The 26,292-nt window shown below is 31.8% G+C and overlaps 1 protein-coding gene across 10 annotated transcripts in view; it reads left to right on the top strand.

Annotated features, from left to right (window-relative positions):
- KMT2E (lysine methyltransferase 2E (inactive)) overlaps window positions 1–26,292 on the top strand; it is an 81,575-nt gene that overhangs the window by 24,676 nt on the left and 30,607 nt on the right. For 6 of the 10 annotated variants that reach the window (XM_074268405.1, XM_074268406.1, XM_074268400.1 and 3 more), the window contains 7 exons: window positions 16,242–16,356; window positions 17,015–17,244; window positions 20,183–20,263; window positions 21,378–21,436; window positions 22,774–22,946; window positions 23,776–23,814; window positions 25,984–26,214. In XM_074268405.1, coding sequence (XP_074124506.1) covers window positions 16,242–16,356; window positions 17,015–17,244; window positions 20,183–20,263; window positions 21,378–21,436; window positions 22,774–22,946; window positions 23,776–23,814; window positions 25,984–26,214 — 928 coding nt within the window. Of the gene's footprint in view, window positions 1–2,164; window positions 2,332–16,241; window positions 16,357–17,014; window positions 17,245–17,739; window positions 17,829–20,182; window positions 20,264–21,377; window positions 21,437–22,773; window positions 22,947–23,775; window positions 23,815–25,983; window positions 26,215–26,292 lie in introns of those variants that run through there. The other 4 variants (XM_074268407.1, XM_074268409.1, XM_074268404.1 and 1 more) reach the window with 4 other exon arrangements.

Genomic DNA, 26,292 nt, shown 5'->3' with positions numbered 1-26,292 from the left:
TCCCTGGCTTAGCCTTTAAGAGCTTTCCATAAAGGCATAGAGAATCAAATATAAATTCTTAACCTGATAATTAGGACCTGACCCAATCTAGTTCCATCCTAATTATCCAACACTTCCCTATACCACTTGACTCACTAATTATAACTCTGATCCAAGATCATGTATTTTTTTGTCTACTATATGCATCATTCCCAGGACTTTGATTCCTTTGGCTCTTTTGCTATGCTTTTTTTTTAATCCCTCAAGGCATACCTCCTATAAGTGATCTTTTTCTCTCTTATAATGTTTGGTCTTTGCCAATACTTTGGCATTGATTATGGTTTAAATTTTTTTTTTTTTTTAATGGACCAGAACTTTGATTCAGTTAATATAGAAAACTCTTGGTGAAGAAACTCTTTTTTAACCAGCTTGGTACCTGCTCTAAAATTTATTCTTTTAGAGAGTTACCTGAAGGGACTCAGATATTAAGTGACTTATCCAGGGTCATATAGGTAGTACATGTCAGAGACAGGTTTTGAATCCAATTCTTCTTCACTCAAGGCCATCTCTAATCACTATTTTACTACCCACGTATTTATCTGTCCTGATTCTTCAACTAAAATTGATAGGTCTCTGAGTCTTCTGACAACTTGTTTGCATCCCTCTCATTGCATTGGTGGATGATAAATATTTATTGATCATGTGATGATCACAGAATATTATTTAAGGAAATAAATTGTTAAATACCTTTATTCCAATATGTAGATTAAATTACTAAGCAGCCATACAAATCACCATGTACACGTTTTTGAGCAATATTGACTATCCTGCATCTGAGTAGAGACAGGGCTAGAATTAGTTAGTTGGTAATAGTCAGAACAAGATATTGTGTCCTTAGCTAAATAACCTACTCCTTATTATAATTCTTTCTCTAAGATATAGTCCTTGCAGTTATAGTTTAATATTAACTATAAATTGTTTCCATAAAAATAATAGTTTCTTATTTTAATTAGAATAGTGTCTCTATACAATAGATTTAATAACTTAAAATTGCACTATGATTTTGGGTCACTCTGAATAACAGCCGATCCTAAACTCTTTGCAATATAAGCAGAGATAGAATATTTTTGCTGTTTTTTGGCATCAGGTGGTAGTTCCTTCTTCTCTGATACCCTATCTACTTCAGATAACCTAACCACTTAAATATAAAACAGATGAAAATGCCAAATAATCTAGCCAAATTTAAAATTAAAATAGGAAAAGGAGATGTTGTTAAAATGTCTATATTATGTCTTTCTTCCTGATTCAAAGCACTTTTCATTTATTTATAATGAGAAAAATCATTCTTATCATATTCATAGCCTGTAGACTTGAAATACTTTTAGTAGTTTCATCTTTTGCTTTTTATTATAAAAGCCACAAGATGATGTAGTGAGATGAAGTGCTACTCTTATAATCAAAACCTGCCTTAGACACAAATTATGTTATCCTGAGTAACTCACTTAATTTTGATCAGCCTGTTTTCTTGATTTGTAAAATGAGAATAACACCTCATAAGGCTGTTGTGAGGATCAAATGAGATAATGTAAAAGTGCTTTGCCAATCTTAAAGTGCTAAAAAAAAATGTTTTTTATTATTATTGTTATTATTAGCTTTATAGAAATTATACCTATAGTCTAGAAATTGTTTTGCCTAATGATTTGGACAGACATATAAATTCAAAGAAGAGGGTGCATACAGCATTCTCAAAGCAGAAGCAATATGTTGTGGTAAGAGCACTAGACTAGGAATCAGTCAACTTCCTAGCTATGTGACATTATTATTTTTATATCTCTAGGTTTGCTTCTTTAGCTTTAAAATGAGAAATACTAATGTCTGTCCTGTCTGCCTCATGGGGTTTATTATAAGGCTAAAGTAAGATAGTTTATTGGAAAGTATTCTTTAAAGTCTAAAGCACTAAACAAAATACAGTTTTTGATATATAAATGCTTACTTTTATCAAAACCCCCAGAAATATGATAATGTTTTCATTACAGTGGAAGTTATTTATACATTTTAATAATGACATAGAGGGTTTTCTTTTTGTTTTCTCACCTGAAATATGTTTAGTAACGCCTTTGAAATAGTTCATTCTGTATTGAGCCTAAATTATATTTTCCCTATGTCCCTTTCCCTCTAATTTTAGGCTGTAATTTTATATTCTAAGATTGGAAGTGAGAGGCAGCGTGGCATAGTGGATAGAGAGCTGGCCTCCGAGTCAGGAAGACCTGGGTTCAAGTCCCGCCTCTGACACATACTGGCTGTGTGGCAAGTCACTTAACCTCTCAATGCCCCAGGCAACTCTCTAAGACTGTAAGTTGCAGAGAAGGTGCTGATTTGAAATTGGTAGATGAAATTCCTCATTGAAAGTGTCCAACACATATGAAATTACAGGTCCAGTCAGAAAAAGAAAAAAAAATGGAAATTTACCTTTATTTGTTTTAAAATCTGTGTTTTTGCAGACTTAATATGTGGTGTGATATAAAGAATACTGGAACTACTTAGAAACCTGAATTATGACTATGGTACCATTATTATCATTACTACTATTGCTACTACTATCATCATCACCATTACCATTACTATCCGTGACCTTGGGCAAGTCACTTAACCTTTATGAACCTGTATTTCTTTATCTTTTCTTAAAGACTGGTAGTAAGTTTAAGATCTCTTTGTCATTAAAAATTTTATGATTCTATGGTACATTTTTACAATTTATTTTCTTGGTGTTTAACTTGGTTAAAATCACTGGGGCCATCTACTGACAGAATTTGGTAGAGCTACTGGAGATTATAAAGTAAATTTAAAATGACTTTAATTTATGCCATACGATACTGAAAAGATTTGTGTAACTTTTAGAAATATTTTCCATTTACTTTGAAAAATGCTTTATTTTCACATCTCATTAATAATTCAGTTGTCATGGAACCTATCATCTTAGCCTTATTTCTGCACCTAAGCTTAACTCTACTAGTTAACTATTTAGATGTTCTAAGATACCATCTTTTAGAATGCTCATTTCTCAATGTGAAATGATACTGTGTTTTATATTTTGATAAAAAAAAAATTAAAACTGAGATATATCCATATACTTTAAATTGCCAACATTTTTGTTAAGATAATAGTCCTGACTTTGCCCCTTACTGTCTTTGTGATGGTAGGCATATCATTTAAGCTCAATCAGATGTTTGTTTCTTCATCTGTAAAATAAAATCTTGAACTATATGATCTTTTCTAGCTCTTTGTTACTCTATGACAGTTAAATTATTTTTTAAATACCTTTTTTCCCAAAGATGCTTTAATAGTTAAACTCCAGTGAACCAAGATTTGTATTTGTAATGTGATAAGAATTCTATTTTTCTTTAGTTCTGTTCTTCTCCTGCCCCATACTCACACACACACACACACACACACACACACACACACACACACACACACACACACACACATATAATTTATCTTTTCAGTTCTTATTTATCCAAATGATATGACAGACTTAGAACTGTGTCCTCCTAGCCACTAGACATTCATATATAAAAGACATTAGCATGGCTTCAGGCACTGGTGTTAACTGATTATATAAGACCGTTTCAGGTCCAATTTGATTAAATATGTCATTTAACCACTTGGTAAACCACCATTTATAAAACCAATCCTGTTGTAATTTAGCTACAACAAACACAACACTCCCCAGTACAACTTTTGATGTTCAGTCTTTTTTTTATTGTTAGTGGTAAAAGAGAGTTCAACAAGTGGAATACTTCTTAGTATTAAGATTAATTTATACCTTTGCCAGTTTAGAATAAGCCAGAAAAAATAAGAGTTTTAGGGAAAGGTTCACTATATTTGATGCAGGATATATTCTACAGGAAAATATAATTTCTGACTTAATGTCATTAGTGTGGTGTTTATACTGCTGCTTAACTAGATATGATAATAAGGGTGAGACAGACAATAGAGGTTTAAATGATAAGCTCTGTGAATCTGAGTATATGCAGTAAATTTGTGTAGTAACTGAGTTTTTACTTTCCTTTTCCCTCTCTTTTTGTCTGTCACTCTTTTCCTGAATGTTAGGGTAGAGGAATAATTCTATTCTTAATTCCTGAAGGAAATTTCTTATATCTTTAATTTCTTGTTTTCAGCCCTTTCATTTCAATCATTCATCATTTGTGGATGTAAGCACTTAAAATTCCTACTTTATGAAGTTTTAAGTTCATAAAATTGCCTTGTAGATAGAGGAAGTCTTGTTTCTGGGGTAAGAATGAAATGGAAATTATTTAAAGAGAAGATCAAAAAAATCTTGAATGATAGTTTATTATGTTTAGTATTTTCAGTTCTGTGGCCAAAATCTATATAAGTAATCCTTAGTTCTGTCTTATCACGTGGATTTTGTGTTGTCCTTGTCAAAAAATAGCTTAAAGAAGTGGACTGGGGTTCTACACTGATACTATATTTCTGTAGTTCAGGCTTAACTTCAGCTTCTTCTTGCTTTCTCAAAGGCAGGGTTTGATTGTTTTGAGGTTTTTGGGGGGTTTTTTGTTTTTGTTTTTGGACAAACCCATTCAACTCTTGAGTTTGTCTAGGAAATAGCTTGAAAGCTTGAGAACCTTCTTTTAAATTTGTCACCTAAAGTTGGGAGCCCAGACTCTAAGATAAAGTATTCTCCAGATTTCATTACCCTCTCCTTTTTTGTCTTTTCTAGGAAGTAACATAAAATTTAGCTCCTAAATCAAAAGGAAATTTGAATGTTGGTTCAAAGTGTTAGTAGAAGAACTAAGTAAATAATCAATTAAAATACTGATTACAATTTGGCTGTAATAGATTAGGGGAATTAGTTGGGGATAAGGCAATTGGGGTTAAGTGACTTACCCAGGGTCACATAGTTAGGAATTATTAAATGTCTAAAGTTGGGTTTGTACTCATTTTGACCTGACTGAAGGGCCAGTACTCTATCTTGCTGCCCCGTGTAATTGATTTTTAAAAGAATTTGTATTTTAAAAAATGACAAAGAAGCTGTTTTGGGTCTTCCTATATTCTTTATTGCAATTATGTATTTTGTAATTTGAATGGGGAGAGAGAAAGTGTTAAAAGAATGAGACCCCAGTAATGCTTAAATTAATAGTGGTGGATTTTGTATTTTAAAAAAAATTATCGTATATTTTAACTTAGATTGAAATGGCATTTGACCTTAAATGCAATATAGCAAGACACTGAATATAAGGGAAGGAGGGAATTGGCATGTAATCATAACCGTAGGTGTTATGGTCTTCAAGGGAAGAGAAGTTCCATGGTGAGAGGGGGAGTGGAGAAGTTGGGATTGGTGGAGGGAGAGCAGAGTTAATTTTCTTTCATAAAAAAATTCCTCAAAGCTAATAAACACAGCTTCACTAAACTCTGTTGACTCTCCTTAACCCTTGTTTGTACTAATAGTTCCTATGACTGCCAAAAGTTACACATTTCTATTTGGCAGCTTTTTTTCTGACTGATTTCTCATTACTAATGTCGTAGACAGGGACTATATAGGTATAGAGTGTTTTCGTTTCCATTTAAAAAAAAAAAAAAAAACAGGAAGAAGGGACATAGCCAGAATCAAGTCTATTCCAAGTGATTTTACGGTTGTCAGGTGAGGATTGGGGTTTTTTTTTGTACTATTAATCTCTGCATTCTAGCTGTGCTTTAAGATAGCCTGCAGCATGTATAGAATAAGCTCTCAGAACAGGTTCTAAGTCCTTGGAGTCACTTCTGACCTCACTTGCTTCTTTCCTATGGAAGTACACAACTGAACATTTAGCCCTTTAATTCCAAATTGGGGGGGGGGGTAGAGATCAAACTCAATTATAGAACATATATAAGGCAGGATGTAAATCCCACAATAAAAAATAATTTTATTCCCGAATTAATGTTTATTTAATTTCCACTCCATTCAAATATTGATTCTTGAGGTAATGAGGTTAGAAATTATAAGCATCCTTTTAAAGTCAGTCACTTAATTACTAACAATTTCCCCTTTATGGCAAGGTTATAAAGTGATATGTAACTATCCAAATATATAAAATAATATAATGAAAAGATCATACTGGGTGTAGAGAGACCTGGATTAAAATCTTAAGATACTTGCTAACTATGAAACTCTGAGCAAGTCACTTGACACAAATCTCAATTTACTTAGTTATAAAGTAGGTATTTTTCAAGGTTGTTGTGAGAAAATAAACACTTTGAAAACCTTAATATACTATATAAATGTCACAGTATTATTTAATAATGTTATTATTGTTAATTACAATAATTTTATTGCTATATTTACGAAGATCTCAAGGTTCCCCTGGTATCTCCTTACATAATTTTTCCCTTAGAGAAGGAGTATGAAGCAACACCAGTCTGCTATCCGAAATTATCAACAGTGACTCCCAACAAGGAATTCCCAAAGGTGGGCAACAAGAACCCTAAGTAACATCTTTTGTGAAGTTTGCTTAAGACCTTGTTATATTACATAAACTTAGGTAAAAATTAAAATATGGCCTAGCTTTCATTGCTTTCATTGTGTTAAGAATGACCCAGAATTATTCACTTGTAATGATAGGATATTGTTTGAGAATATGAAAATTCTTGATATTTGAATGCTTATTATGTACACATGTGGGTCATTATCTAGTGCTGTGGGTCATACAGTGAATTCTGTCCTTAAAGAGCCTTTAGTAACTCTGGAAATGGGTATAGATAGACATGACAATGTAACAATAAATAAATTTGAGGTTTGTAGTATAGAAAATAAGAGTTTAAAGAAAGAAGGGAGTTATAACTTCTATCTGGAATAATCGGAGAAGATAATAGAGGATAGGTTTTGAGGATAAAATTAAGCAGAAAGATAAGGTTAGGAAACCATTCTAGGTATTTATAAGCAAGGGCAGAAAAAGACAAGGATGTATCTAGTTTACCAGTTTCACAGAATTCCAGATTTGGAAAGGGACTACTGCATACTTTCTGTGAAAATCACTTGGACCAGATAATCTAAACCAGATTTCTTCCAACTCAAATTTTTCATCTAGTCCAAACAGAGGTCCCTCCACAATATGCCCAACAAGTGGTCATCTGGTTTCTTGAAGATCTCTTGTGATAGGGAATTCACTACCTTTCTAAAGCTGCCTATTATGCTTTTGGACAACTCTAATTGTTAGGAAGTTTTTCCTTGAATTGAACTGAGATCTGCCATTTTGCAGCTTGTACCTGTTGTTTCTTCTTCCCTGGGGGCAAAAAGAACAATTTAATCCTTCTACCTGGTGTCCTTTTAAATACTTGAAAACAATTATTCAATCCCCCTAAGTCTTTAGCATTGCAAGTTTTTTCAATCAGTAACTTGTGTGGCTTGGTTTCTGGTACCCTGATTTATCCTGGTGGTTTTCTCTTAGGCATATACTGTTGTCAATACCTTTCTTAAAATATGGAGTCCAGTATTGAATGTGGTCTTGACTAGGACTAAAGGTCTTTTTCATTCAAGCCAAGATCACAATTAGATTGTTTTTTGGTTTTGGGTTTTTTTTTGTTTTTTTTTTTTTGGCTGCCATGTCACATTGTTGACTCATTAAGGTTATTAAAAATCTCTAAACATTTTCCAGTGAACTGTTGCTCCCTGGTTTCCCCCCCATCCTAAACTTCTGTAGTTGTTTTTTAACTTAAATATAGGTTAAAATTTGAGAGGAAACATGGAATAATGGAAAGAGCACTGGACTTGGAACCAAGAGATGAATTTGAATCATGCCTCCAGTACTACCTCTGTCATGATGGGCAAGTTACTTAACATCTATGTAAAATAAAGATAATACCTGTATACCTACCTCACAGGGTTGTTGTGAGGATCAAGGACATAGCACTCAGCAATCTCTAAAACACTATATAAATCCTAATGTTACCCTAACTACTACAATAACTATAATTTTGGAATTTGACAAAAGCCTATATAATCACTTGTTACATTGCAGTTGTCAGAACACATCATAAACAGGTGGTATACTTCATTAAGCATTAATAATGATTTAACTTCAGATAACAGTGCCACTATCTGTCAAATGTGACTAAAGTTGTTTACCTCCAGCTTGAATCTCTAAAATAGCCAGGATCCAAGAAGTATTAATCTAAAGGTCCACATGAACTGAATGATAACCTCAACAAAGAAGCATCACCTAAATGGCTGAGTCATACAGATTTGTTTTTAGATATGGATGGTTTAGGATGACAATTAATGATCATATCCCCTCAGAAATTATATAAGGGTTATTCCTGATGAACTTAGAATTACCACTGAAGATTGTTAGAAAACTCTAACAATTCATGTTTTCCAAAACTTTTGTGCTTGCCAAATAACCAGACACAGCCTGGTTGTGAGTTATGTATCAGAAGCTTTTTTTTTTTTTTTTTTTTTTTTTTTTTTTTTTTTTTTAATAAATCTGCATATTATTAATCCCTTTATTACAAATACAGTCTTAAAAATAATCTTGAATTCAACAAATAAATCTGAAATGGAACATCATCATGATAAAGCTGTTGTCCATAATTGTTCAGACATAATCTGTAAGATTTTCATAGCAATGTATTTAATGATATCACCATACTGAGTGAATACCTAGTCTCTAAGCAAGGGAGAATGAAAAGCTTTCCAAAAGAAAAATTACTTAGCCAAAGAATTCAAAATCCTATGGCAACAGGATGAGGTTTATGATTGCCTTTTTGCTACTGTAGTTGCCCAAGGGATGTTTTTATTGAATTTATTTACTCAAAACCCATTTTGTAATGGTCCACATAATTTTAAATACAAAAAATATTACAGAATTTCCTAGAACTTTTAAAGTCTCAATTTCATTGAAAAGGTGAGAAGAATGAAATTAACAGTAGAGGCAGGGATGGAAGAAAGAAGGATCTTGGTGTGAATCCCAATCTTTACTTGGTACTAGTGTGACTTCAAGCAATTCACTTGGACAGGATAATCTCAAGGCCTCTTCCAGCTCTACACATGGTTATGTGGCATGAAACTTTTTTGAGTGTTCTAGGTATCAGAAAAAACATGTTATTAAAATAAAATTTTTAAAAATATGGAGGTCAATAAGAGGGCAGAGGTAACAGTTCAAGTAGACTGGAATACATGAAAGAGAGGAAACAAAACAACAGGAAAATTGAGTAACAGGACCATATTATTAAGGAATTTGAATGCCAAGGAAAGCAGTCATAATTTTACCTGGACAAGAGAGAACCATTGCTTAGCTTATAAAAAGATATCCGTGGATAGGTTTCAGGGAGTTTGAGAACTTGGATGAGAAAAAGTTAATATATTTCCCCTAACCCAAAATTGAGACTTTCCTTCAATTATGATTTTGATAATGGGTTCATGGCACAAAAGTTAATGAATCCTTGCCCTAGAAGTTAATGATAATACTATTCAAAAATTAATCAGACGCTTATGCACAGTTTGTGTTGCTAGTTATGTTTTAATTAACAGATATAGCTCTGTAGTGCCTTTAGAGAGCTTGGCCTGATGTTACCTACTTCAGTTTATAGATTCAGTTTATTTATTTTAATATTTGTCTGAACTTGAGGAATGGCATAAAGTTTTATAGTAAAGAGAATTGCCCTCAAAAGTTACTGAAATATACCTCAGGGTAAACGTAGAGAGAGATGAGTAGACGAGTTGTAAAAGAGATTCATATTTTGGGTAGGGGTTTTTTGGTATGTTTTCTCCTTTTAAGCAGTCACTTCACCTTTTTCTTGTGTTTATATTTTACCCCCATCATTTGCTACTACTACTCATACATCTGAACTAGGCTGTGAGTGAGATTTAGATAAGCTCTTCTGTTAATAAAGATTTGCAAGCTTTATATTACTTTGTGGCATCTTTTTCAATTGAAATCTTTTGTTCTAGTCTCTTAGCTATATTTTGAAAATAACTATGAATAAATATAATAACCATTACAGTTGTCTTGTTGGTGATTATATTTTGGCAAGAAATAAAACTACAAGTATGTACAATTAATTTGAATTGAAAGTGGTTTAAAATTTTGCCTTGAAATCCAAATCCTGTGCTATGTGACCATGATATAGGACTAGTGCTTCAATTAATTCTCTTATTAGAGAATTGTAAATTCTCATTGGTATAGAGAATTTCTACCCCATGAGTGAGACTTTATTACAGTGAAATAATATATTCAAAAGACATTAAGGTTATCTTGGCCATAAAGAGTATTATTACTCATAAGAAAATATTAAAATTTTTCAAATCTTTTGTGAAAACATAATTATAACATTATATTGGGAATGTGATAGTCTATAAGTTAGGGCACTTGTATGTTGAACAGAATACTGGTATGTTAAAAGAGATGGTTTTATGTAGGTTATTTTGACATCCTTGAAAAAGCACAGTGTAATTTACTATATATCCACTTGGATATTTCCTACCACTCTTTCCCCCCCCCCCCAATATCTGGACATAATTTATTGCTTTTCTTTAGTGCATGTCAAAGGGATGTGTGTGTGTGTGTGTGTGTGTGTGTGTTTATATATAGAATCAGTTTTTGTCACCAAGTTTTAATCCAATAGATTTGGATTTTCACATTGCTATAGACTTTTAATAGTAAGGTAGCTTTGCACTATTCTAGGGCTCTATGTACACAAAGTTATTTGTAAAATGAGAGCTTTTTGAGAATCTCACTGTCAATTGGATTTTGTCCTATATTAACAATAAAAGTAGCTATTCTTTTATATTGACTCACAGTTATATGTACAAGTATATATAGTTATATATTGTCATATGTATAACTGTGTTCAGTGTCCTGTTTAATGCCTTGCTTGAAGTTAATCATGGTAAATGGTAGGGGGGAAATGTTATCTCTGTTGTCAAATGCCATGCATGAGATTGTATGAATATGGAATGTAAATGGGAGATACATTGTCCACAAAATTATTATTTCAGGTAAAATGCTTTCTCCTCACCCTGAGGCAATTGGGGTTAAGTGATTTGCCTAGGGTCACACAGCTAGGAAATGTTAAGTGTCTGAGATCAGATTTGAACTCAGATTCTTCTGACTTCAGGGCTGGTATTCTATCCACTGGGCCATGTAGCTGCCCCTAATTTTTTTTTTCTTTTTTTTTTAGGATGGGGAAGGGAAGGGATGAGGCAATTGGGGTTAAGTGACTTACCCAAGGTCACAAACAACTAAGAAATATTTAAGTGTCCTGGGTCTGATTTGAACTTGGGTCTTCCTGACTTCAGGACACTATCCAGACACTGTGCTATCTAGCTGCTCCAAAATACTTTCTTACAAATCCATAAAGAATAATTGATAGTATCTTATATTCTTGATTATAAATAGCTTCTGTCTACTTCAAAACTCTATGAAAGCTTGCCCTTTTACATTTTTGTGATTATTATGATGTGTGTGTACAGACTGGACTTATAAAGATTTTACAAAAACAATGAAAAATGTGGGTTTATAATTACTTAGGTTATGGAATCAAGGAAAACAGGGTTCAATTTCTACTTATACTACTACTGTATGCCTGACACTGACTATACATACATGTGATGTATTGACAAAAATGAAACATTCCTCTTCCAGAACATATACAAAATAAACACAGACAAACTTCAGCAGTGGGCATTGCCTTTGGGGCAAGTAGATGAGAAAAAGACTTCATACACAAATAGTATTTGATCTGATTTTTATAGGAAATCAGGGGTTTTTAAGAGGTAGTTGTGGGGAGTATAAAAGTAGGAAGATTAGAAATTAAATTTCAAGTTTGAGAATAGCAAGACAGTTTGTTTGGATGGCAGAATATATGAAGGAAAGATTGGGGTCAGTTTTGAAAGGCTTTAAATGTCAAACAGGAGTTGTATATTGAAGTAACTTACAATTTTAATTCAAATAGGTATTTGTGATACAGAATTACAAATTCCTGGGAGGAGAGTATTTCTCAACAATTGGGATTTGTAAAAGATGAGTAGGCTTATGGATTGGTTTGTACTGACTGAAGTAGAGATGTTTGTAGTAGGCGATGTTAAAGACCTATAAATCAGGAGAATAGGACTACTTATATAGAGATGGGAGTTCTTTGTGTAGAGATCATGATAAAGTCATAGGAATTGATGAGATTATTGAGAAAGTGTAGAGAGAGAAGTAAACTTGGGACAAAGCACTGGAATATACTCACTTAGGAAGTGTGATAGTCTTCAGTTAAAGGAGAAATAGTACTAAAGTGAACATCAAAACATGACCACAAAATTTTGCAGGAAGGGAAAACATGTAAGAGGAAAATGGTAATCAGCAGTTTCATTTGCTGCAAAGAAGTTAAGAAATATGTGGACTGAGAAAAGCTATAGGATTTTGCAATTAAGTAACCATGTTACTGAGAAGTAAAGTGGCTTATTAGGTTCATGCAAAGTATCAGAACTGGGGATTGAACTGATTATAATTTAGTGTGCTGTCCAATATATTGTATTTAAGAGTCAGTGTCTTTATCCTATATGTAAATATCCTTTCTACTTTTTATCTTTAGTGTTTTTACTGCTTTACACTTTGACTTTTGCTTTATTTAATCTAGCTAATTCCTTAAAAACAATTGATTATGGACTGACTGCTATATACTGATGTGTGTATGTGTATGCGCATTTTTTCTGTTGCGGATGATTTTTTATGCTTGTGGCACTTAGCACTTTCTTGTACTGTTTTTTTAAATTTTTATTTTCCCCAGTTACACATTTTGTTATATATGAAACTTTCTTTTTAAAAAACATTTCCTTATGAGTCATATTGGGAGAGAAAAATTAAAAATTAAAAAAAAGAAAAAGAAAACCCATGAGAGGGGAAAAAAAAAAAAAAACAAGAAAAAAAGTGAACATAGCATGTGTTGATTTACATTTAGTGTCCATAGTTCTCTCTCTGCATGCAGATGGCATTTTCCATCCAAATTTTATCAGGACCACATTCTTATTCTCTTGAATATACTGCATTCTTGAGAGTTTTCATGTCCTCGAACTTCAATTTCATGACCATTTTCCAATATAATTTTGCTTTCTTCTTTGTTTTCTCATTGAAGTCATAAAACATCAGAATATGACAACTTAGTTTGAAGTATCTTGTCATGTTCTTAATAGAGCCTCACTTTCATTCTCCATAGTAGATGGTAGTGTGTCAGCTGCAGTAATCTTACCTAGTTGTCTTACTAGCTTATAATTGTGAACCTAGTAAGTGAAATGATGAATTATATTCCATTACTGTTTTGGGCTCATGATAGAACCAGCTCCTTTAGTTGGGTCTCTTAAGAGAATCTGAGTCATGTTTTTCATTTATCTGCAACTTCTTTTACAGTTTTTGGTTTCTTTTTTTAGTGTCCACTTATAACAAAAATTGTGCATTAAGAGCAGTAAAGATTAAATAAGGTGAACTCCTTTGTTACAATAATGGTTCATTGTGGAGGGAAAGGGAGATTCTTTAGTACCAATACTACTAAAAATGTAGTTGTCGTGCAGCATGAATTCATTTGGGAAAATAAGCTATCGTCTCGAAATCAAGCTCATAGCCTTTGTGATTTGGAGCAAATCACTTAAGCTATAAAATGAGTGAGTTGAACCAAGCCTCCTTTCAATTGTAAAAGTAAAAATCAGCATATAGGCGATCCTTTTATACAAGGTTGGTAACATAGGTCAATTATAAAAGTTGATTTTGATTTTCCTACAGAATATTGTAGAATAAGGGAATTGGGTTCTTTTTCAATGACTGATTTTGTATCACAAATATATTCAGCCGTAAAAAACGTGTGTGAGAGAGAGACAGACTGTGAAATGATTTTTAAATTATATATATACACACATTAAAGGCAACATAGTATCTAGATACATACTTTGAATATATTCTAGTGAATTGCAAGTATCCAACTAGTGTTTCTTGCCCGACTCCTTGAACAAAACAGAAGATTTAAGGAGTGCCAATAAAGCCATTAAATTTAACAAGTCTTGGGAAATTTTTCTAGGCTTTGAAGAAATATTTTTAAGACCACATGATGGCTTGGGAGCAGGGGTGAGGGAACAATCCTGCAATGTTTAATTTGCTTTTCAGTTGTTTTTTTCCCCACTATAAATTTCTCTATAATAATGTAAGTCAAATTGTAAGTCATTCTTCTGCGTCGGGAAACAATTTTCTCTTTATGATGCCATATAGGTACTACTGTTAGCTTCACTTTTATACTGTTTTCAAGACATAAGTAACTAAAATGTGAGAACCATCCTTTTATAACAAATATTTTCATCCTTTAAGGTCTTTTACTACTTGTACTTCATATTATCAAATTCTTTTTTTGAGTTTGGGGTGATTGGCACCAAATTCCTAGATCAAGGTAATGCTAGATAGCAAGTATCTTTCCATCCTGACAATATTTCTTCACTTTGGACCTGCAATAGTGTTTCTTAAATCCTTTATTGACATAATTAAGGATAAATAATAAGGCTGCAACTAAGTAACTCATCTCTTTTTAATAAAGCAAATATACTAGAATCAATCCATCTACAGTCTTTCAAGTGCCACCAGTTCTATTTCAGTAACAACATGTGATTACAACATTTTAGAGATGTCTATATAGACAATTTACTTGCTATACAATAAAGTTTGTCTTTTTAGTTTATGTATTTTCCTTTCATTGCCACTCCTTTTCTCCTCCTTCCACTTTAAATTAGTTGCCCATTCCTTCTGTTGCTGTCATTTGCAACTTGAATCAAGAAAACCCAGAGAAGGATTGTGTTGAAGGTAGGAGGCATAGGGAAAGAGCTATTTGACAAAAACACATTAAAGAATAAACTGATAAATTTTGTAATAATTTGGACATAATGGTTGATTTTTGTCAAATTTGATTCTTAAAAATGTTGAACTGCTTATAGCAGAAATAGTATTGGGAATATTGGGGAGACTCAGCATAAGAGAGACATAGTTCATCATTAATGTTTTCTATCCAAAGTCGAGGCATGTTTTGAGAGAGGAAAGATAAGGACTATCAGGAAGAAACCATGTTAAAATAGCATGTACAAAACAGAGTCCCTTCTCTTATATCTCTGTGGTGGTAGTGGTGGTAGTCATGTGGATTGTTCAGAGAGAGAAGACCAATGTATTATATGATAGGTAATATGGTGGGATCAAAGAGCCTGGATAGTAATGAAGCTTGTTGTTCTGTCTGGCGTTGGCTAAGGTCGCCTTAGGCATCCTATAAACTGTCAGAAGAAATCTGATATCTTAAAGGGCCTAAATCAAGGAACTAACTTTTTAGAGCATCATCTTTTAAGCCCAGTTGTTATGGAGAACTGTTATGTTCTCCATAACAATCAAGCTCAGATACCTTCTATGAAACTGAGAACTCCTAATATCCATCAGGCTTATACTTTGTGAGTTTACAATAATACCAGCTACTGTTTCCTTCTTGTAAAATAAAAGTCCTGAACCCTTGGCTTTTTGTAGGCTGCCTCATGTCTCAATGCTTTGGGTGCATCAAATGCATAATTTTGAGGATTTTTGGAGAGTTTCAGAGTGCTTCTGGTTTGTAATCTTGAAAATATTCCCATCTTTTCCGATGTATAAAACTTAAAGCATTAGGGATGTTTAAATTTTGGTTCACATCTGGTTGGTCTTTAGTATTAGATAATTTTTTCATATCAAATGAGGTGAGTGAGGTATCTTGTTTCATCTGGGGGCTATATGGATTAGGCGAGCCATGTAAAGAATATTAAATAGTAGGTATTATTATTTCACACCAACTGATTTATAGAAGCTTTCTTTTTTTGAAGTTATTCCCTGTAAAACACTTATTGGTAGAAGTAGAAGTGTATTTTGATGTAAATGTTGAACCTTTTTGAGCTAACTTAAAGTAGATGAGAAAATGAAGGAAATTCTGTTTGATACAACTTTTCTCCTCTCCTTTCTCTTTGTTTTTTTTTTTTTCTCCCTTTTCTCTCTCCCTTCCTTCTATGTCTCTCTTACTCTTTGTTCCCTGTTTTGTCTCTCATCCATCCCCTTTTATGTCACTCTTATTCTTTTTGCTTGCTTCTTTTGTAATTGCTCTTTATTCTTTCTTGTTCTTTGTTCTCATTCTATCTCTCCCTCTCTCCCTTTCTCTCTCTCTCTCTCTCTCTCTCTCTCTCTCTCTCTCTCTCTCTCTCTCTCTCTCTCTCTCTCTCTCTCTCTCTCTCTCTCTCTCCCCAGACCAGAATCCGTAGAAGCTAGCCCTGTGGTAGTTGAGAAATCCAACAGTTATCCACACCAGTTATATACCAGCAGCTCTCATCATTCACACAGTTATATTGGTTTGCCCTATGCGGTAAGTGTCATGCACTTAAAGTAATCATTTGACATTTTAATTTTTAAATATGTTAGTTTTAGAAAAATGTTTGTAGTATGCTTAGTTTGCATCTTAAAGTGTGGTTTGAAAAGTAGTAGATGAGCTTATATCATTGAAGACAAATTAAGGCTATAGAATAATTCAGAGATTTTCTTTTTTTGAGCAGGAAAAAATGAGAAGAAAAAAACCAAAAAACATTTGCATATTCATAGATTATGCAAACCTAATTTTAAAAACAGAGATTGACATCTAGGAATAAAATATGGGCATATGGAAATATTTGTGACATTATTGCTGCAAATTCTGGTAGAGGCTTCATAATATTTCTGCTCTTTCCAGAGTTAAAGGGAAAGATTTTTGACAAATGGGAATGTTTTATATTTTTTATTTTGGTGTGGCCTGAAAGTAAGGTGGTGACAGTAGCATAATGTGGAGGATTTACAAAAAGATTATTTTTGGAAGAATGGAATGATAATAAAATGTTTGGCACAAGTCAGTATTTAAAGTAGAATTTGACTGATTTTATGTAAATATGCAAATTGAAATGGTGGGATTGTATATTAAAATAAATAACATTACAGCTTAGTGCATATCATTGTTCCAATAAAATAATAATATGCTGTTTGTGTTTATCCAGGACCACAATTATGGTGCTCGTCCTCCTCCAACACCTCCAGCTTCTCCTCCTCCATCAGTTCTTATTAGCAAAAATGAAGTAGGCATATTTTCTACTCCTAATTTTGATGAGACCTCTAGTGCTACCACCATCAGCACATCAGAGGATGGAAGCTATGGTACTGATGTAACCAGGTGCATTTGTGGTTTTACACATGATGATGGCTACATGATCTGTTGTGACAAATGCAGGTAAAATATTTCCCACCATTATTTTATTTCACATAATTTCTTCTAACTTTGACTTTTTTAGTACATGGCAGCACAGATAACTATTATCACTTTAAAAGAATCTCTAAATTAAATGATTTTTTTTTTTTTTTAATGTGGGAAGCCTGCCACTATTATAATGTTGCCTATTTTGCTCCTAGCAAATGGCCTTATTTAAAATAAATAAATGAAGCTATAATTAGTTCTTCTAGCCCCATCCTTAATTGGATAACAGATGACACTGCTTCCAGACTTTGTCCATGTGGCAATAGTCTTTATAATCAATTTAACAACAAAAATAATATTTTTTATAGAAATAGGGTCAGTTTGTGAATAGCACATTAAGAAGTATTTATTTAAAGATTTGTTTGTACTGTATAGTCAGTTCTTATTATCCACTTTGGGGGATTTATATTTTTTTAAATTGATGTTTGTTTGACCTGACTCTCTCACCTCCTTTTGACTTGCACCTTGCAGCACTCTGGAGTCTCCTTGAACCAGAACCACAGTCTCCCCTCCCCCAACCCTGGTTCAGCCACCAAGAAAGGCCTCCTCCCCTAGAGAAGGTGTGATTGGGACAGAAAGTGGGCTTTTTTTTTTTCTTTTTTTCTTTTTTTCTTTTTCTTTTTTTTTTTTTTTGGTGGGAGGGAAGGATGGAGAGGGGATAGGAGCTCAGCCTGAGTCCATCCCTTGCATGGGCTGGGGAACAATAAAAGAGTGAGTAGTGAGGTAGGATGGGAAAGATGGATAGTTTTTTAGAGCTTCCTGAGTCTGATCTTTATAGTGTGACCTTTTTATTGAATTCAAATGGTATTAATTCCCAGAACATCAGGATTACAAATATTCAAATGTGAGTATTAAAATACATTCCAAGTTTTTTTTTGTTTTTTTTAATATTATTTGTGCTCTTGATTTCTTCCATTACTAAAACCTAATACAAATCAAGAGTTAATTTTGTTTATATTAAAAATCCAATTTCATTATTTTATTTTAGTTTTACTTTTACAAAGAGTAAAAAAAAGATATAACAGTTCTAAACAAAATACATATGGCAAAATGAGAATTTCATTTCCTAAGCCTCTTATCCTTATGACAAAGGTTTAGGGAATCAATTTCTTGCGTATTTTTGCTTGCCTTGTCACTTTTAAATCTGCTATTGAAAATGTTTTTTCCCCTATCATAATTTATGCTTCTATCAGCTATCTTTATAATAGTGAATATTGTCTAATGTCATAAATAACATGCTTTTGGTATGTTTTCATTTCCATGCCAATATCCAAACAATTTGTCTATTTAAATAATAAATACTTCTTACAGTATTTATAATTAACATTAAGTTTTATAGGTTAATGACATATTCTATAGATTATCTAGGCTATGTGATTTTCCCCAGATGATCTTAGGAGTCTTGTTAGTGTATATATTTCTGATTTTTCTTTTTCCTCGGTCACTTTTGTGCAGAGTGAACTGCCTTGTGTTCATTTTTCAAATACATAATTCCTGCATTGATATCGCATTCTCAGTTCAATACTATATTCCAGTTGTCTCTATGTTGCTCTGTACTTGGGTGTCTTACTGACAACCAAAACTTGCTCTGTCAAAAACTAAATGTTTTCCCTCCTCCTCCAAACAGGTCCACTTCCTAGTTTAGCTTCTATAAGCTTCTGACCATACTATACTGATACTACTGCATGATTGCTCTTTTAGCCTAAAAGCATAGGACTTCACCATTTGTTTCCCTCTTTTTCTCTTTTCTTTGTATGTCTTCTATCCCTCAAAACTGAGCAGGCATCCTCCTGCCCCATATTCCCTAATTTATGAATAATAAATGGTTAACATTTTTGCTTATGTTTATCGCATACTTGGATTATTTTACTAAATTTTTACTAAGACGGAAACTGATGAAACAAATTCTCTAATGTAGTTGATGAAACTTGAGTTTTCTCTACAGGATAGCCAAGATTTTTATAAACAAATACAGATTTGTATAATTTAAACAATCAAGTGTAAGGGCTAATAAATATTCTGAAAAGAAATTGAGATGCTTATTGTTTACAGTTTAGTTGTACTAAGTACATTTGGGTGAGGAGATTAAAGAATATAAATAAGACTTTTGACCTTTTGGGACTTGTCTTAGATTCTTTCTTCATTGTCACTGTGTTCTATTCCATCATCTTTCACTTATATAAATGATTTTAGTAGCCTCCTAATCTTTTTTGCCTTCAGGTTTCTCCTGCTTCTGAATATTCCCTGAATATTTCTACTAGATTCTTTATTAAATAGGGATGTCAGAAACATATAGTAACCTTCTAAAATTGAGCAGGGGGGATGGTGCAAATCTAAATACTTCACTCTGGTATTTTAAGACCCTACATGAATTTTCAATTTCTTAAGTTCAGATTTCTATTTGAAAAAGAATTATTTACCTTATTCTCACCCTCTCCCAAAAAGCACCACAATACTTCTGTTCTAGCTAGGTTGATCACTTTACTATCTTCCTAATATTCTGTGTTCATTTCTACCTTAAATATTCAGTCTTCAGTACCTTCTATTCTTCCCAAGAAAATATATTCATAGCTCAAGTTTGATCCTCTACTGAAATTTTTTTCTCATACTCTAAGGTTCATCTAGCCATCCCTGAACACCTCTATCTTTGCAGATAATTGAATTTAATTTAGCAGGTGATTATATATAATCTTCTATTCTAATTGTCTAATAAGCAAGATTGTAAGCTCCATTGGAGCAGGGTCTATGTCATATATTTTTTAAAATTCCTGACAACACTGTGCTTGGCACATATTAGGTAATCGTTAAATACTCATTGAATTGAACTTCATATCTTAAGTTTTGAGAGGTCTTTTCTAATAGTAATTTGTTTTCTTTTTTTTTTTTTTTTTTTTTTTTTTTTTTTTTTTCAAAGTGTTTGGCAACATATTGACTGCATGGGGATTGATAGGCAGCATATTCCTGATATATATCTGTGTGAACGTTGTCAGCCTAGGTGAGTGGTAGTATATCTGGTGATATTTATATTAATGGTATTACTCACTTACCAGAAATCAGAATTCTGATCTGAAGAAGTTGATTTATTAATTAGATTCACTGTTCAGTGTTACTGGACAGACACTATCTACTCCCCCCCCCCCCCAAAAAAAAAAAAAAAAAAAAAAAAAACAACCCAAAACCTCAAACTTAAATGTCTATCTCATCTTTGGTATTATTTTTCTTTCTTACTATATTTCTTTTAAAGCCTGAAAATGATCATATTAAAACCAGCTTTGATACATAAAGACCATGCATATTTTAATTTAAGTTCACAGACTACTAGGAACTAAAGAGCTAGTGAAGGCACATTCTGCAGATCTACTGATCATTGTCAAATAGAAATTTCTAGGATAGCTTTATGATATTCAGTGGGGTGTGTCTGCTAAGCAAATAATGGGTAATTGAGTCCTTTGTTGCATTTATGGTGTGGCAGACTCCAGATATTACTTGACGAAGATATTTGGAAAGGCAAATAAATTTAAGTGATAAAAACAGTAAAAATTTTCTTGGATGATAAAATTATATGTTAAAAGTACTAAGGCTGAAAGAAATGAATTGCTTTAAGGCTATTTCTAAAGAGAACCAAGTAATATTGCTAGCAGCTTAAATAATGTTATTTGTTCTTAGAGTTTTGATAAACAATTTTAGCAAGGCAGAATGTTCATTCAAGGTAACATTTAAATACTATTTTATCAAAGTTATTTTTCCTATATTTACTTTCTGAAATTTTGCTATCTTCTTAAATGTTAGTTTATGTGCAAGGCACAAAGCCTAAAGCTAAGCTTTGATTTTCAAAATAAGAATTTTTAAATTAAAATTAAGCTCATTCAATAGGGATCCACCACATAGAAGAGCATGCATAATACATTTTATCTGCAGCCAATTTGTAAAATAAGTTCTTATGATACTTAGTATGTTTTTAATCAGGTAAGTTTAATTTTTATCTATATTCCTATATATATTATATATGTGTATATGCATACACAGAGACAGATACACACAGAAAATAGTTTATAATGTACTAATTATCTAAATTTTTTTTTTTTTTTTGGTGTGTGTGTGTGTTTTAGGAGTTTGGATAAAGAGAGGGCTGTGCTGTTACAACGTCGGAAAAGGGAAAATATGTCAGGTGTGTAAAAATGGAAAGAAAAATTGTAAAATTTTATGCTGTGCTGGATAGAAATTTTTTTTATTGTGAACAATTGAGAAATGACATTTTTGAAATGTATACTATTAAAATTAACTGATCTTAATTTTTTAATCTTATTGAGAATATTTTCAATACATATAAAAGGATATATTTTGGCTTGTTTTGAACTTGCCACTATAAAAATTCTTTATGATTGTTGTCCTTTTCTGGTTTTTGTGCTGACTTGTCTCATTAATTTTCTTTAAGGGTAATAAAGTTTTGAGTGATTTTTTTTTTTTTTTTTTTTTTTTTTTGTGGTTGTTTTCTTCTTATTTCTCAAAAACTATGCATTTTTTGAAACTCAACTACAGGTCTTGCTGACCAGGACTTTAAACATTTAAAATAACTGTTCCATCAAACATTTTGATCACAGAACCTTTTTACATTCTTAGAAATTATTGAGGACCTTAAAGTTTCTGTGAGTTAAATAATTTAAAAATATGTTATTTCACTTTTAAAAATAATTGTTTTGAAAAACAAAAAATAGTGACAGAATTGGTATTGTTTACATGTATTTTGCAAATACTTTGATATCTGGCTTAATGGAAGACATTTGAATTCAAATATCTACTTCTGCGTTCAGTCTGTTGCAATATATTGTTTTGGTTGCAGTGTATGAAGAAAATTCTGCCTCACATAGAAGAGTATTTTAATAAACAATGGCTTAATATTATTGTGAGAATAATTTTGATTTCAAGGACTTCTTCAAAGATCTCAGTGATCCTCCAGGAGTCCATAAATCATATTATGAGAACTGATAGTCCAACATAATTCTTACATCAGTGACTAAACTGAGGTTCATGAAATCTGAAATAGCTTTGCCAAAGACACACAGCTATTAAGTAGGAGAACAAACAGAAAATCCTTGTCTTATGACTCCCAAAACTACTTATTCTTTATATTGTACCATACCTTCCACTGATTCAAAAGTAGTGTTTATGTAATTTCATTTGGAAAAGGATTTTTCCTTTTGTAAGACTTTTAAAAATACGGTAGAATGTTATCCTCACCAGTGAACAAATATATTTTCATTTTGTATTTCAAAGAGGAATAAAACATCTTTTATTCAAAGTAAAAAATATTGCTTATAGTGCTCTAATCATATTTTTGGGAAAGAATGTAAGAATGATTTTTTAATTTTTAATTTTAAAGAAATTATGTTTTTCAAAATCCTAGAAATCTTGGGAGGTTTTAGTTTTTAATATGGACTAATGTTTTATTTTTGGACATTACATTGAGGGGGGGATATTAAATTTGTTTTAATTTTGGATTAAAAGATGGTGATACCAGTGCAACAGAGAGTGGTGATGAGGTTCCTGTGGAATTATATACTGCATTTCAGCATACACCAACAACGATAACTTTAACTGCTGCGAGAGTTACCAAGGTCAATGATAAGAAAAGGAAAAAAAGTGGGGAAAAAGAACAAAATATTTCAAAATGCAAAAAAGTAAGGACAACTTTCTGTATGACAAAGAAAATTTGCATGTTATTGCAGACAAAAAGCTTAAATATGTGGCAAATGTTTTGTTGAAACATTGTTTTTTGGTTGTTTTGATTTTTCTTGTGTTGGATTTTCATGCTAACTATATCTTTTAGTAAGTCCTTAAAAGTTGGGGAACACTAAAATGATTATAAGCTACATTATTTTAACAACTAAATTTATATAATACTAGGTTTTACAAGGTGCTTTAAACATTTATTTAGTTTTAAAATTTTGTAATATTCAGTGAAACACTTCACAAATACAGCATATTGAATTTTTAATAGATATGTAGAATTTTTGTAGGTCTTAGTATTCATTTTGGAAGGGTTCTTTTTAAAATTCGTTCAGTTTAAAACAGCACCATCACTTTTTGGAATTCTCTTCTGGTACACAAGTATGACAGTATAAACATTATAACTTTATTATATTGCTAATTTTATTGCTGTTAAAATTTTTGTTTTTCAAAAAATGGCAAATTTAAGTGTTACAGCCATTGTAAGTTTATGTTCATGTATATGTTGTTCCCAAAAGCATTATTTAAGTACTTATCCAAAGCCTTTATAGCTTGCTATTTAAATAAGACTTATTTTGAGGTAAAATTTAATCCTTCAGAATATAGTACATAGTCTGTGCCACACAGTTTAGGTATTATGTACATTCAGATATTGATCATATCTTGTAACTGTGTTTCCCTTAATTCTTAGCTTCCTGCAGAATATGTTTTCAGTGCTCTATAAATAATTAAATTTTAAAGTTTAAATACACCTAATCTGTAACATTTTTTTAATTTTAGTCTTTTCGTGAAGGATCTAGGAAATCGTCAAGAGTTAAGGTAAATACATTTTTTTAAAAATTCACAATTCATTAATCAGATATTATTCAAAGGCTAATTAGTTATCTAGAACCTTTATTTCTCCTTCTGTTTATTATTATTTATACTCTTCATTAGAGGGTGTGCTAGAGATAATTTCCACTTTTAATAGCACTCTAAAATTTGTTAAAACTAAGGGAAGAATGATGTGACCACATTTAAGCTTGTAGCTAAAATCTGTGGTGTCATAATTTTTTTTGGTCACTTTTCCATTATCCATGTTTTCAGTTTCTCCTCACAAAGACTTGTCATTTCTATAACCATATAATCAATTATATTTGCAATATAAATGCTGTCAAATTTAAATAACCTTTTAGCAAATGTGTTACTTATTTTCGTTTTTCAAACTTGAATTCATTGGAGTATGTGCTCATTTTTATTTATATTTATAAAATTTTAAGTTTTATATGTAATTTGGAGAATTATTTTACAACTTTGAGCAAAAGGCAACTTTTGGACATTTTCTTTTTAAGGAGTTAATAACTTGGGGGAAAATATGTTATTAGTGTATAATTTAAAATTCTAATGTGATATATAGTGTAAAGAAGAATCCATTATAGACTGAAAAAATTGCCATGTTTCTTTCTAGGAGGACAGCCAACTCTGGACTCAATTCTTAATTTATTTTGTTATTGCAAATCCTTAATTTTGTTCTAATTGAGAGCAGTGCTTAGTGTTTTTTCATTCTTAATAGTAGTGACTTTAACTTCATATTAAATATGAGTTACACTTTAAGAAACACATTTTACTTATTATTTTAAATTTATATAATATATATTCTTTCCTTAGATATCATGTATTAAAAGCTTGTATCATGTTATATCCATTTTAAATAGGTTAAAAGTTATGTGTAAATTAATAAGATATGCCATGTTATTAGTAAATCTTAAGATATTAAAAATATGAATACTTCTTGATTTGTTTGTTCTTTGAGATTTTTATATCACTTTTATACAGTGATTGTGATAATGTAAGTAAAATTACAAATATATGCAGACATTCAAAGATGTAAAGTATTTAAAATTCCAAATGGCAAAGATTTTTTAAAACTATCATTAAAATATATCAGGTGGTCACTCAAAATTAGATAATAAGATAGTGTCATATTTGTTATCTGGAAATTTTTTCATATATAATAACATGGCACAGGATTTTTAATTCATATGCAATTTTAAGCATTTGTGTTTATCATTAACTAAAATTAAATGCTATTTCTCACTTCTAATATAAGTTTGTCTATATAGTCATAGAAAAAAGTTTCTTTCAATTTTCCTTTTCTCTTCACTGGAAAAAAACAAACAAACCATTTGTAATATGTAATCCTGAACAACTACTTACAGTGTAGCTTTGAGTTAATGATTTTAAATATTCATAGGAGATTTCTGTTATATATATATTAGTAAATTCTTAAAATTCATGCTGCATGGTAAACCTTTACTAAGATATTATGGACAAATTTGGCTCTATTTGTCTTTAAACGTTTTAATACACTGAAGGAGGGTAAATGTTTGGTCCTATCTGCCATTTATGAGTCTTGACTGGTTATGTAATTTCAATTTTTAAAGAAATGGAAATTATAGAAATAATGTCATCATCATAGTCTCTGACTGGGATTTTGATTATTTCACATTTGGCCAAGAGACAGAGATTTCCAACCTTAGAATCAAACACCTTTAACACAGCTCTTCAAAGTACAACTTGGCTTATGTTAACCTTTAAAAAAAAAAACAAACAAATTTTTAGACTTTAAACATGTGATAGAAAATCAGTTTCTCTCTTAATCAAAATCAAGTTGTAATAACTTTTTTTGGGGGAGGGGGAGACGTGTGCAAGTGCTGGGGCTGAGGTCAAGTATTAGAAGTTTCCATCTTTGGTAGGCCTAGAAATGGCATATTTACCATTAGCTTTCAGATTTCTCTACATCCTTGCTGCATTATCAAGATGTTGCTAACTCCTATGGTACAATATTCCTTTTAGGAATGCTGCTTTAGGAAATAAAAATAATTTTCCTAATTCCACAGATGATTTCTGTGATGTTCTCATGCATCACTTCTATTTTTGTAATGTGTAGATTAGCATTTTCATTCCTATGGAGTGTAAATATTAATAAATTTGTTGTGATTTTTCTAGGGTTCAGCTCCAGAGATTGAGCCTTCTGATGGGTCCAATTTTGGATGGGAGACTAAAATCAAAGCTTGGATGGATCGTTATGAGGAAGCAAATAACAATCAGTACAGTGAAGGTGTCCAAAGAGAGGCACAAAGAATAGCTTTACGGTTAGGCAATGGAAATGATAAGAAAGAGATGAATAACAAATCAGAATCAAATGCCAGCAATCTGATCTTCAAGCCCCCTGTAGAGGTAACTATGAAAGAAGAAAACTTGTATTGTACTTTTACTTTTCAATAAAACAATTAATACCTAAGTTGATTATAATTT

Source organism: Sminthopsis crassicaudata, chromosome 5 (assembly GCF_048593235.1).
Source record: "Sminthopsis crassicaudata isolate SCR6 chromosome 5, ASM4859323v1, whole genome shotgun sequence".
In the NCBI taxonomy this organism is placed as follows: Eukaryota; Metazoa; Chordata; class Mammalia; order Dasyuromorphia; family Dasyuridae; genus Sminthopsis; species Sminthopsis crassicaudata.
The sequence above is the reverse complement of the archived record's forward strand: the minus strand, read 5'-3'. Positions and strand labels throughout refer to the sequence as shown.